The following is a 13,915-nucleotide window of genomic DNA, read 5'->3' as shown; positions in this document are numbered from 1 at the left end:
GTTGTAAGACAAGTGTTCATCTGTAATTCCTAAGGACAAAGCTGTAATGAAAACAACCCACCGTTGGTGAAGAGGGGCTCTGGGAGCTTTCGGAAGAAGGATTTCAGCAAACTGCTTATCACGTTCAGGTCACGCCATTTCTATGTGTTTGAAAGAAGAGGTCAGACATGCTTTGTATTTCTATGATCACAACAAAAACAGGAGTTTTGGGCATTTTAATATGAAATTAGTGTGATCAAAGACTTACATCATCATGAACATCAATGTCAGTCATTCCTTTGTTGAGCTCTTCTTGCATACTTGAGATGGCAGCATTATTTCCAGGCACTCTGTAAATACCTGTGTACTCAAGACCTCTTTCTTCAACCAGTTTGCAGCATATATCAACAATCAATGGGATATACTGAAGAAAAAGAATTGTATAGATAAATAACTGGTAAGAAAAGTATTTTAAATTTACAATGAAAGAAAAACTCTAGTTCCATACTTTGTTGGTATGAGCTGGAGGGCAGTCATCTAGTCTAACACCGAATGTTCCAACAGCAGAGGGCTTCTTTTCAAATGTCTTCCTCATAATGCTTGGAATGCCTTTTCTCCATGTCCCTTTGTCTTTTGGGGGGCTTGTCTCATCTTTTTGTTTTAAGAACAGTGGAAAAAAAAGAAAATAAATAAGAAAAATAGGAATATTTACGCCACAAAACTGACTCTAAATACAGGTAACAGACTTGCAAAGAGGAAGTGACACCTGCTGCACTTTTAGTTTTACTAGCCTGGCCTTATGCAACAACTCACTAAACATTAGTCTGTCTTAAACACAACTTCTGTTACTCTTCTGTGGTTCAAAAGATAAATCTGAACATACTCACACCCCAGACTTAGAAAAGCAAGTAACTGGATGTACTGTGACATTTCATCATTCTAAGACTAAAAGTAGATAAATTACTAAATTTAAACTTGAAATTTATATAAACTACTAAAATTTTAAAAAATTCAAATCTACATTTAGTAGCACAACACTAAGTCTCCATGGAATCACACTGCTGTGCACAAAAATACCCATCAAACTCTAGAGCCATGCTCACACTCGTGCAGACTCACTCCTTCAGAAATTAGCACATTTTAGTCACTTCTGAATAATTCCAAGCATCTAACACAGTAAGTACTTCTTTCTTATTTCTGGAGATGTTCTTTCAGCAGATTTCAGATTTACTCAACATGTGCAATTTAGTTACACGTGTAGCACTGCAGCAGCAAAGGACAATTTTGGAAACCAAAACCAGAATTCACTGATGGCTTAAATTCAAGACTTGAATCACTGCAAATTGGTCAATCAAAAGTGGTTGCTTATCCAGTTGCCTGAATTTGTACACAACATTTCTTGAACAACAGTCTGATGTGAAGCACCATGTGTTTCCACATGATGTGAAAAAAAAAAGTTAAAAAAAGGAAAAAGATAATAAAAAGGCTTGTGACATTATTTAAGGGAGTTCAGGTACTGACTTAAGTTTGCGGTGCCAGCTCAGAGAACTCAGGAGGCATTAATTTTGTTCTGGAAAAAATAATACAAGTTCACTCTTGCATTTTAAAAATTAAGACAAAAAAAAAAAAAAATAAACAGTTTTATACTTAGGAAGGACTTTACTAGTAAAATTTACCTTGTCACTTCCAAATCAACTGGAGACAAAAGTATGAATTACACACAAAATTATTCCCAAAGCTTGGCAAAATTTTGCTCTCAAGAAGCTTAACACCTGTATTTACTAATGTTAGCCCTACATGGAGTTGTAGGGGGGAAAAAAAACCAACCAAACATTAAAACCTTTGGAGAGGGGATTAAAATAAAAAGTTCCATGATCTGAGAGGAAGTAGTTCCTAGAAATAAGAGACTAGAGCTGCAGCTTAAAACCCCTGGCTAATACTTGGTTTGCATTTGTATATTCATGAATTCAAAAATATCTGAGAAAGGCACCTCAATGGCCTTACACTGGGGCAGAAGGGAACAAAAGAAATACACAAAACATACGGACCTTTAGTGAGAAGCTTCCTTTCTGTCTCATCCTTGGGAGAATGGGGACTCTGAGTCCTCTGCTCTGCTTTTGTTCCAAGCAGAGTCTGTCTGATGCTCAGACTCTGCCGAGGTGTTTTGGGAGATGGCTCTGTTTTGCTGCTGGAAGAACTGAACAAGAGAGACTACCTCAGTTGAAAGAAGCTAAGTAAAAACTCTACAAAAACTACTGGCAACAAGTAATTCACCCACCTCATCATTGTACTGTACTCTTTAATCCTTCGACTAATTAGATCTCTACTAGTAACACCAGTGTCCTATAAAATAAATTGAGAAAAACTTTATAATCTTATCAAATAGAAAAAAAATTGTTTCAGAATATGATTAACTCTTCTGGTAACCAAATAACCACAGAATTCAACAATTCAGTCCACTTTAAAAAACCCAAACCCTCAACCAAATCAAACACCTTAACAGGCAGCTCCTAAGAACAGTAAAGACAAAACACTTTAAAACCAGAAGGAAAATAAAAGTAAGTAATTAAAAATCAAATACTGCTATTTACACTATTTTTTTTCCAAAGCAGTATGATCTGATTAATACCTCTTAAACTGAAAATAAGTTTAAACAAAAAAAATGCAAGCAAATGCAAATTACTACTCTGAAAAAAATCCAATCCTATGTGCACATAGTACTTAGAAAACTAATTGCTACGACAAATAAAGCTGAAAAAGACATTATTTCAAATCTGCTCTTTTATCTATCTGTGTAATATTTTGGGTAATTACTTAGAATCTGAGTAGATGTGCATGACCACAGACATGAAAATATTTCTCTGTTGCTCATCACTGCAATGAAAGCACATAATGGACTATACTGGGACAGATATTGATACCTTATGTACAACAGCAGATGTTTATCTTTGGCAATGAGCATTAACTTAATTCACAGAAACATCAGCTTTTAATCAGAGAAACAGCATCTTCAAAGTTTAATTTTTTAACTACTGAGAAACTCTCCACTCTATACTACTGTACACACAACTTGCAATACAAGTCTGAAGATTGACCACACTAGTCCTAAACCTGCAATCATCTGTGAAAAAAGGTTAGGTATTTTTGACAGATCAGTTTACTATAAAGTGTATCTTTAGTCAAATCAGAATTAACTAATTTATTTCAAACGTCTATTTTCTGATTATGAGTAGATCAATTTTTTTAAACTCTGTTAATTTACTCAGTTACCTCTCCTTTCACTTCATTTTCTTTTATGTTCCTGTAAACATGTTGGTCAACTGGTTAATTAAAAATTAATTCTTCTGTTCAAGTACTAATTACAAGAAAACACATTTTTAATTAAAATGCAAAAACGGCAACTTCTGCTTTATATATTGCACAATCACCTCGTCATTTAAGTTGCTGTTGTCTTGTATTGCTTTAATCCACGCTAACATGTTATCTCTGTCCTCAGCTTGAAACAAATACTCGCGGTCTGATGTGGTGAGTCTAAACACATTCTTCCTCTTGGTTTCACAGTATGAGATGTCTATCAAGCAAGCATTGATGCTTATAGGTTGTTCTTCCTCAGAGAGGGTCACCTGTTCCTTTTTATCCTTGTACAGATAGAGTGAATGACCTCGAAGAACAACATACAGCTGCTTCCATGGCCGAATGCTGCCACCAACTCGCTGAAAAACAGCAACCAGGTGTCAGTTTGCTTGCTTGTTACAGTGCACATTTCTGGATTGCAAAACTACCTCCAGGAGTTTCACAGAGAAAGGCTACCCACCTGGCTGGCAGAAAGACTACACAAAGTGAGATTCACTAATTGCTGTCCATTAGAGGAGTGAATTGCTCAACAACCTGCCCTCCCAGACCACCCTGAGTGTGAGTTCACTTGTGACAGCAGTAAGAAACAGAATGAGACAATTTCTGGTCTGGTATTTAGGGAACTCTTCCCCATGCCTTTTGAATTGCCTTCAAGTCAGAATGGCATTTTCACACCATTGCAATTCCAGACACTCAATTATCCTTAAGCCTTAGTCTATATTTGTGCAGAAGGGTAATCTGAACTCAACTTTGCAACATTCACAGAAATTACAACTTTTTCATTATTAGGAAAGAGGAAAAAATAAAACTACACTACCTTGGGACTGATTCTTATTATTTAATTAGTCATTAGAAATAAATTAATTTCAACAGATGCTCTGAAATGTAAAATTAAAAGAGTTTGGAAAGCAGTCTGTAGATAAAGCTGAGGAATTGACAGCAGTTAATTTCTAACAGATCTAAAGTTTTTACAGTCTTATTGATGATCTTATCCCCTCCAAAAATTTAAAAAAAAAAAAATGAACAGGAAGGCTTGAAGTTTCTTATTTTAGTTTGTCACCAGCTTAGCATTTGTCCTAGGTTAAAAATCCAAACATGAGAGGTACCTTTCCTTTGTCTGTAAAAAGCTGACGAAAATGGAGCCATCCCTCTTTGGAGGCATCACCAAACACCTCTGAAGAAGAATCTTTTCGGGAACCAGAGTCCTCTGAAGATTTCTGGCTGTCTGGGACCTAGAGCAAACATCACAGAAAGAACCCCACAGAGAAATTCTATAGGTATTTGCCTACAGTTCCAATGCTCAAGACATTTCTCGCTTTAAAAATGTCCCCAGGAATATGGTCTCAGGAAAACATAATTTCTGAAGTTTACACAAAACAATAGTGACCTTACACATGCAAAGAATACTTTGAGAAACTTCATGAATCTTAGACTCTTGGTGAGTTTTCACAAAAAGCCACCACATTTAAGATGCTTTGTTTAGAGAGACTAAGGAAAATGAAAATCAAGGACCATGTGATGAGGCCAGGAAAAAAGAGACCATGTTTACTTATATGATGCATACATCAGCAATTTGATCAGTAGCAATTATAACAAACTTCCTGGCTGTTAGCATATCACTTTGTAAAACAGACCTGTATAATTCAAACCATTTGTCATAGCAGTATGGGTAATGTTTAGGAGTTGCTATATATATGCATTTACCTACCTTAATCCCCTTTAAACTAGATACATGCTTAATGGATCTGTTGGAAGAAAAACAAATGTTAAATTGAGATTTTAGATACTTAAAAAAACAGATGTGCAAAATAACTAATTTTTTTCCATGAACTCACGATTTTCCCTCTTCTCTGTAATCATCCAGTCCTTCATCATATGACTTGGATCTCTCAGTTTTTGTGGCAGGCTGGCTATCCAGGACAGCAGGCCGGATGGATTCTACAAATAAATGGAAATTTCTGAGTATGCAGGAAATTGAATCACATTTTTTGTGATTTATTTCAAGCAATAAAGAGTTTACAATTTTCACTTCTGATCTCCAGAGTGTGAAAGGAAAAAAGTCGCAAGAGAAAAAGAATGAAATCAACGCTCACCATGATCATGTGAAAGTTGTCGCCGAATTAAAGGGATTGGAGATGTAGGACTGGGAGGAACAGTTGCTATAGCTGGTGCTTGAGAAGCAGATGCAGAAATAACAGCAGAAGCAGGAATGTGTGCAATATCATGGTCAATACTAGGACTAGTCGGTTCATCTACAAAGGTAATATGCCATATATTAACATATTAAATGCATTAATCAAATGCTCAAACCAAATAGCTGTCTGAACTTCTCAATACTGGGATATCAGACATCTTAAGTCATTCTAACAAAAAAAAGAGTCCAATTAATTTACACTGGCAGATGCATTTTTTCATGAAGAGAAGCCTGTTTCATTTCACAGGGATGTTAATGTACGTTAAAGGCAAAAAATCATTGATTTTGCTGCATGCAACAGAAACAGGAATTATCTGCTAATTTCTCAATATTATTTGCAAGTAGAGAATTCTTTTTATATGCATCAAAATCCACTTATTATACCAGTAAGTATAAAAATTCAAGAGACAGATAGCTACAATAACATAGAGGCAGACTACCAAAAGCCATTTGGTTTAAAACAGTGTTCAAATACAACAGTCAAGTTACAAACATAAAAGCATTTTAAACAGCTATCTAACATTCAAAGAAACAATCCCCCCCATCCTCTGAACATTCACATACAGAGTATTCAGACCTTTAAAAGATGGGACTACTACATACCAATCAGTTCTTCCACTAACTGTTCATAGAAATGATTGCATGCCATACACGCCCAGCACCTCTCAGTCTCAAGAGCCACAAGGGTCATCATGAAAGATTCCAAAAAGCTTTAAATATTCTAGCATTTAACGTGTTTCTTACAAGATGGAAGAAGTTAAAAGATGCATTTTCCATCATTTTGAGAAAAGAGCCATGACATCTTCTACAGCACATTACTAGTACTAGAAAAATCATTCTACTTCGTGCTCTGGTAGAGGAGGGGATGGAAAAGAAAAAAAAAATCAAGTCACGAGCAGGGGCTGAACTGTACTGCTGTAATGAATATGAATGTACTCTAGGTGCTAAGAATTGTAATATGCAGAGCTACTGAAAAGCCTATTGAAACCAATGAACACTCACAGACAGAGGTTTATTCTTTGCTTTGTGCGAACACAACTGCGTGTGCTGCATTGTGCTGTTCCAACAGTCACTAACAGTTCTGTTAAGGCAGCACTTGTACCATCAAAATTTGGCAATGTACATTTAGAACAAGGCAATAAACAAAGCACAGGATAGTTTAGCAATAACACACCTCTAAATTGCCCAGGGTGAAAAATATAGTAACTTCCGAAGTTAAAAAAGCATATTAAAAAAAAAATCCATCTGCAAGCTAGAAACATTAATAAAAAAGAAAAGCAAGAGAATTCACACCAAACCATGACACTACAATTAAAAAAAAAAAAAAATCTATGTTTTACTTGCATCCAAAGTGATAAATTAGAAGCATTTACAGATAACTTCACTACAGCAACTAGGACACAAGAAAAAGCTCAGCTACACTACTATTTCTGACCTACAACAGCTCAATTTCCTATTTTTTTTAATCTGCTGAGCTTCCCCGAAACTAAGGTTGACTAAGGAATATAATCACTCACTGCACAATTGATTGATTTACAGCTCACAGACCAAAAGTGCTCAGGTTTAAGTTATTTATGTTAACAGACATATCTCAAATGTCAGTCTCTACTCCCAAGAGTTATAAAAACACTAGCACTTGAAATAGATCGGTGAAAGCTCTGAACACAAACATTTTTGGCAACACTACAGCATTTCCCACAACACTTAAATACAAGAATTCAGATGAGGAGGAACAATTTGTCAGTCCCTGAAAGCAACAATAATTATTCATATCATTATATATTTGCAGTGGATCTAATTCCCAAATGAATAAAAATTAAAGTTGTTTTAGAAATATGCAAACTTTAGAGGAACTGCAAGTAACATTTGCAGTATAGGAGGGGCATAACTATTCAGTCCCTGAAGAGGCTCAAGGCTAGCTAATAGCAAACTTTTATGTAATATAAAGTGATCATGGAACAAATAATGATGTACAACAGAGGAGATTCTGGCTCTTAATTTAATGTACTAGCAAATACTACTGCTGCTGTTCAGTAAGAAAAAAAACCAAAAAACTACACATGTTCCTTGTATTTTAATCTTTCTTTCAGATGTTTGCATTATTTACCTTTCCAGTTTCCTTCACTGACATATTCACACCCCAAAATCCTCGCACAGTGTCTGAACAATATGATTTGTTCAGCTCACCGAAATGAGTGTGTCCAAATGCAGTGAAGTGCACAGAACAAACAAGCCAGAAGAGAAACCACACACAATAATTCTCTTTCAGCTTGCTACCTCAAATTACTAGTGTCTCTTTAAATATTTGTAACAAAAAGGTCAAGGACTCCATGGAAACTATTATTCTGGGACATACTGAAAAACACCTGGAGGACAACACAGTCATTGGTCAGAGCCAGCATCACTTCATGAGGCAAAGTCCTGCTTGTCAAACCTGATTTCCTTCTACAACTGGCCAACCCACCGAGCTGATCTAGGAAAGCCAGCAGATGTAACCATTTTGAACTTCAGCAAAGCTGCTGATTCTGTCTCTCACAGCATCCTTCTGCACAGAGCATCCAGCTCACAGCTGGAAAACCCTGATACAGGACAGGTGAGCAACTGGATCATGGGTTGGGCACAAAGGGTTACAGTGGCTGGGGGTGACAACAGGCTCGTGATCTGTCACTAACAGAACTACACAAGGATCCATCCTTGCCCTGATTCTCTTTCATACCTTAATTTTAGTCACCTGGACATAGGACTCAAAGTAATACCAAGTAAGTTTGTTAACAGTATTAAATTGGGAGGAGTTGTGAACTCCTTCAAGGGTAGAGAGGCCTTTGACAAGTTAGAAGGCTGCACAACCATATCAAGTTCAACAAGGACAAGTGCCAGATTCTGCACCTGGGATGGGGCAACCCTGGCTGTGTGTAGGAACTGGGGAATGAGAGGCTGGAGAGCAGTGCCACAGAAAGGGACATGGGGTGCTGGTCCATGGCAAGTTGAACATGAGCCAGCAGTGCCCTGGCAGCCAGGAGGGCCAACCCTGTCCTGGGGGCATCAGGAACAGCATCAGCACAGCCAGGCAAGGGAGGGATTGTCCTGCTCTGCTCTGGGGCAGCCTCACCTTGAGTGAGGTGAGAACTGCTGGGTGCCACAATCTAAGAAAGAGATTAAACTATTAGAGAGCATCCAAAGATCCAAAGGAGAGCCACAAGGATGGTGAAGGATCTGGAGGGGACTTGTATGAGGTCCCTTGGTCTGTTGAGTCTGGAAAAGAGGAGGCTGAGGGGAGATCTTTGTGACCTTCAACATCCTCAAAAGGAGAAGAGGAAGGGCAGACACTGATCTCTTCTTCACTCTTGTGACCAGTGACAGGACTCAAGGAAACAGCACAAAGCTGAGCCAGGAGAGATTTAGGTGGGATATCTATCTTGGGTGGGAAAAGGCTCTTCACCCAGAGGGTTGCTGGACACTGGAACAGCTCCCCAGGGAAGCAGTCACAGCACCAAGCCTGACCAAGTTCAGGAAGGATTTAGACAATTGGGCACATGGTATGATACTTGGGGTGTCCTGCACAAGGCCAGGAATTAGACTCAATGATCCTAATGGGTCCATATGATTCTGTGATTCCAGGACTAGTTTTTGTTAACTTTCCAACCACAATCTGTTCTGCATTATCATCTATGAAGTGACAGAAGAGACTGGCTATCGGAACTAAGCCAGCACAGTGACAGAGCATCTCTGGCCAATGGGGGATGCCACTTGTCACTTCTATTTGCACATGAGAATGGCAACTGGTCAACAGTTGCAACTGTTTTCAGGAAGAGCCCTTGAATGCAAAAGCATTTATGGGTAAGACACTGAAAACTTGTAATAAATAGGCAACACAGCTCCAACCACAACTAACTGACCCTCTCTAGCGAAGGCAGAGAGAAATTCCTGTATCAAAGTATGCTTGTATTGCCATGCAGCTGGAGATTGGGGACCTGCAAAGATAGGGAGCATCTGCACACAATGTAGACAAGGTGGAAAAAACCTGATACTGCAAAGAGATAGATTTATACAGAATGGACTCAGAGGCAGAACCAGAGATTTCAGAACTGAGGATTTCATGGGTGGGAAGGCATGACAAACAGGACATACTATCCTCACTATGTGAATGAGTAACTAAGGAACGAGTATTAACCAAGAAGAAGAAACAGACAAAAATCACTGAAAAAAGCACAGATACATATCATAACCTATTAAGCTGCTACAATACAATTTTACCATGATTCATATAGCATTTCATGTTTGTTTATTCCATCTCCTGAACAGTCCCTTAAACATTAAGGTTTGAAAGTAAGAAACAACCTGAACACAAAAGTGGGTATGTTTTGAAAACCTCAAATGTAATTTAAATGAATCCCAGAATTATTCAGGTGGCAGCAAACCTCAGAAGGTCTCAGGCTCACCTTCTCCACAAGGCAGGGTTAATGCTGAATTCAGACCATGTTGGTGAGGGCTCTTACTCAGCAACTGCCAAATTGAGGGAAAGATCTCCCTCAATATCCTGGATGTGCTCTTATTGATACAGACCAGGAGAGTGTAAGTCTAGCATTGCCAAACTTAAAAAGCATACCCTATTTCCTCTCAAGGTCATGAAAGTTAAACAAGATGGACTCTGAAGAGCAGACTTCTTCTGAAGATAGACTTCTTCAGGCAGAATAGGAACACTTAGGCACTAACTTTTAGACCTGATAATCCAGTTTTTCCATGTATCCAGCAGTACAGCCATCCACCCTATGGAACAAGGATGGTGTCACTGAAGAGCTCAAAAAACTTGCTGAAGTCAAGGTTGGTGACCCCTTGTGTCTTCCTCTTGTTCAAGGCCTACTCATCTCATTACAAAAGGCACTCCCATTAGTCAAACACTTGGTAAATCCGTGCTATTCCAAATCACCTTCTTCCTTTGCCCAGAAACTAGTTCCAAGAGGACCAACTCCATGATTTTCCTAAGGACTGAGATAAGGTAAAGTGACTGCATTCCCTGAATTGTCCTTATCGTTTTTCAAGATGGGTGCACCACCTGCTTTTTTCTAGTTACAGGGACCTTTTCCAATCTTCATAATCCTTCAAAGATTGTATCTCTGCAGTGACACCAGTCAACTCTGTTAGCACCTTCAGATGCATTTCATTGGGTTGCATTGACAGGTGTGGGCTAAACTGCACAGGAGCTGTCTTAAGAAAACTCTCTTTATCCTAGTTGGTAATGATTGTGGGGTTTGTGTTTGTTGTTGAGCTTTGGCTGGTTTGTGGTTTCTTTCTTTTTGTGGTGGTGATGAAGCAAGAGAGAGGGATTTAAGGAAGTTGTTTAGGTAACTGAATCATGCACACATTGGAAACAAATTTACAGACAGACTTTAATATAGCCACCATCAGGGATGCTTTAACAGGGATCATTAACAGAGAAAGGTGATTTCTCCTCCAATCCATATGGACTCAGTTTGCCAAAGCTTTTCTTCACTGATAATAAAAAAATTACTGGGAAAAAAACCTAGCTTCCCAAGGCTAAAGTCATCCTTCACATTTATTCCCCTTCAGGCATGGCAGTCTTTGAAGCAGTATTTCAACACCTAAAAAGACCTCAAGAAGGAACTGTTTTATTTAATAAATGTATTGCAGACCACATTACCATTTAAAACACTAATTTGGCATCTCAATTTGAACAAACAATGTGAATATGTAGCCATAAAGCTTAATTCAATGAGCATGTATTTTATCAGACTGATTTAGAGATTCAGATCATAAAAATGTAACAGCTGTGTAGTAATGCACACTTAAAAACAGCTTTACATTTCCCATGAAGAATGTTGAGACTGCATGCACCCTCAGAAACAAAAAAATCGTTCAACATACAATTTCCCAAAATGCATGCATTGAAGGAAATAACTGTATTATAGTATTATTGGCTTTCTGACAACCATGACAAATTCTTGGATTGAGTATTTGTTTATAGATGCTCCTATAGTATTTAATGCAATTTTGGTTACTAAGATATTGTGCAAATGTAACAGTGATTGACTGTAAAAAGCCCAGCCTTCTGCAGAAAGCTCCAGAGGTAGGTCACGATGCTGTCTGCAAAGCAAAAGACTAAAAGACTCATTAAAAACATTATTTTCATTCAACTGAGCAATGGATGCCAAGGTTCCTTACAGATGGCATCTACCTAATAGCCATTACAGTAAGTATTTTAATAATTACCTCTCTACAATAGTTCACTTGAACAACAAGCTATGGATTTGAGATGCAATTTAAGAATGAACCCTACATGTCAAATTAATTTGCTTATATAACAAAAGAAGGAACAAACTATCAAGTACTCATTAGTGTAATTAAAAAAACCCTAATCTTCTCTTTATGAAGGACTGACAGTATGTGCCAGTGACCCTGCAGGAGGGCTGGCTTTAGAAAGGCACTGCTTTACAGAATTTCAGCCCCTTGTCAACTCTTCTGCACTCCACATCCTTGGCCTGTCCAAGTACTCCATCACACATGATACCATAACAGGCTCTGCATTTTCATGATGCACCAGCAGCACCTTGCTCTGAAGTATTCTTCCTAAATACAGTAGATAAAAGCCTTAAATTCTTGCCCTATGTCTAATACACCTTCAGTGCCTCTCAGATTAGATGTGCTCCAGCTTGCTACGGGCAGCACATCCTTTAAAGTACACCATGTACACCAGATATTCCTTCCTTAAACACAGCAGTAGGTGGGACAAAAGGGGTAGGGAAAAGGCTGCTGAGGCACAAGTGGAGCAAGGGATAGCACAGCAGGGGGACAGAGACTGCAGGGAAGTGGCACCAGTGAGAAGAGTGCAGAAAGGAAGGAGAGAGCATGGACAGCATTAGGAGAGGTTCGGAAAAAGATCCTCATCATACACAGGCAAGGAAGCAAAATTAAAAAAAATTTAAAAAAAAAAAAAAAAAAAAAATCCGTCTCCAAGAAACCCCAGAAGAAGCTGCCATTAAGGTAAACAGACACACTAATGTAGGCCATTTTTCTTAAAAGCCTGTCAGGAAGACAATCAAATAAAAATACAATGGATGCAATTTCACCAGCAGTGAGAAGGCCGGAAACAACCCATAAACAAAAAGGAATTGTTGAATCAAAAGTAAACTATATGGAACTAACCCTGCTATCATACAAAACAGCACAAAGGACTAATAAATGCCACACAGCAGTGACTTCTTATTTTAAATCCTGCAGCACAAACTGCTGCATCTTATACATCAGTTTGCAAGGGTAAAAGCTCCCTTATGTGTTTTAACCTTGGAGGTCAATACATGATTTGGGAGAAAGATAACTCTATTGCCTGGATTCCTCATGACCTGTTACCTTATTTTTTCAAAAAAGAAACTTTAATTTTTTTTTTTTTTTGCTAGTTTTTAATTACTTCCAGCATTGGCAGCATTAATTGTCTTTAGAAAGAACTGCTTCATATATCTACTTTATGTAATTATCCTCATGTGGCCAAAAGAACAGAATGGAAACATGTCTGCATGCTGAGCACATTCCCTGCTCTAAGCCCCAGAAACACAGGACTGGAACAAGCTTCCTGAATCATCAAATCCAGTCCTCTGCTAATGCACTCATGTAAATAGTATGTTTGTTATACTGATTGAGTTTCACACAAACAGAAAAGGCTTCCCAAGGTTATTCTTCATGTCAGACTATTGTGAAAACTGAATCTATGAAAGTCTATTGTTTATTTCAGTGTCAAACAAAAGTTTAACTATTTTTCTACACAAAGCAATTCTAAAGGTTCCTGCCAGCCATATTACCCCATCATACAAAAAAGTACAATTCTCAGTATATTTTTTGTTGCCAAAAACCCTGACAGCATTCCCTTATTACCTGCAATTATTATTTGAAGCTATAATGATACACTGAGGATGATTTATGCTTTGAAAATATTACCCATCAAAAAATCAGATGCTTCTACTCAAAACTCTTCTAGATGTTATAAATTATTGCTCCAAATTTTAAGTTTTAATTAAAAAAAATTTTTTACAGAAGCATTTAAACAGTATTCAAAAATGTAATTTGCAATTTTGTGTTTTGGCCGCTATATTTCAGAATGCCACAATGATTTAAAACTGTTCTTTGGATAAGAAACAATGAAATATTCAGCCTGGAGCAACAGTGATTTGGCAGGCCACACTGTAAAACCTTGAAAAAAAAAAACCAGAGGACTGATGCTTATCTTAGAAACACTGATGATGACATGTTAAAAGCTGTTCCAATGCTATCACTATAATAATGGAAGAAACATTCCTCAAAAATGAACATTTGTCAGCCCTAATCTCTATTGCAATTGCAATCATTTGGAATAGCTAGCAATAACTTGTAGAAAAGAAA

The 13,915-nt window shown here is 37.7% G+C and overlaps 1 protein-coding gene across 7 annotated transcripts in view; it reads right to left on the bottom strand.

Annotated features, from left to right (window-relative positions):
• Positions 1-13,915, bottom strand: part of ARHGAP21 (Rho GTPase activating protein 21) — a 111,512-nt gene that overhangs the window by 9,099 nt on the left and 88,498 nt on the right. For 6 of the 7 annotated variants that reach the window (XM_079300577.1, XM_079300578.1, XM_079300576.1 and 3 more), the window contains 10 exons: positions 5,427-5,585; positions 5,169-5,271; positions 5,042-5,078; positions 4,440-4,565; positions 3,408-3,692; positions 2,258-2,322; positions 2,028-2,176; positions 488-630; positions 248-403; positions 62-140 (listed from right to left, as the gene is read on the bottom strand). In XM_079300577.1, the coding sequence (XP_079156703.1) occupies positions 62-140; positions 248-403; positions 488-630; positions 2,028-2,176; positions 2,258-2,322; positions 3,408-3,692; positions 4,440-4,565; positions 5,042-5,078; positions 5,169-5,271; positions 5,427-5,585 (1,302 nt within the window). The remainder of the gene's footprint in view (positions 1-61; positions 141-247; positions 404-487; positions 631-2,027; positions 2,177-2,257; positions 2,323-3,407; positions 3,693-4,439; positions 4,566-5,041; positions 5,079-5,168; positions 5,272-5,426; positions 5,586-13,915) is intronic. The other variant, XM_079300582.1, reaches the window with a different exon arrangement.

This window comes from Erithacus rubecula (genome assembly GCF_903797595.1).
Source record: "Erithacus rubecula genome assembly, chromosome: 3".
NCBI classification, from domain to species: Eukaryota; Metazoa; Chordata; class Aves; order Passeriformes; family Muscicapidae; genus Erithacus; species Erithacus rubecula.
This window is presented reverse-complemented; position numbering and strand designations above follow the sequence as displayed.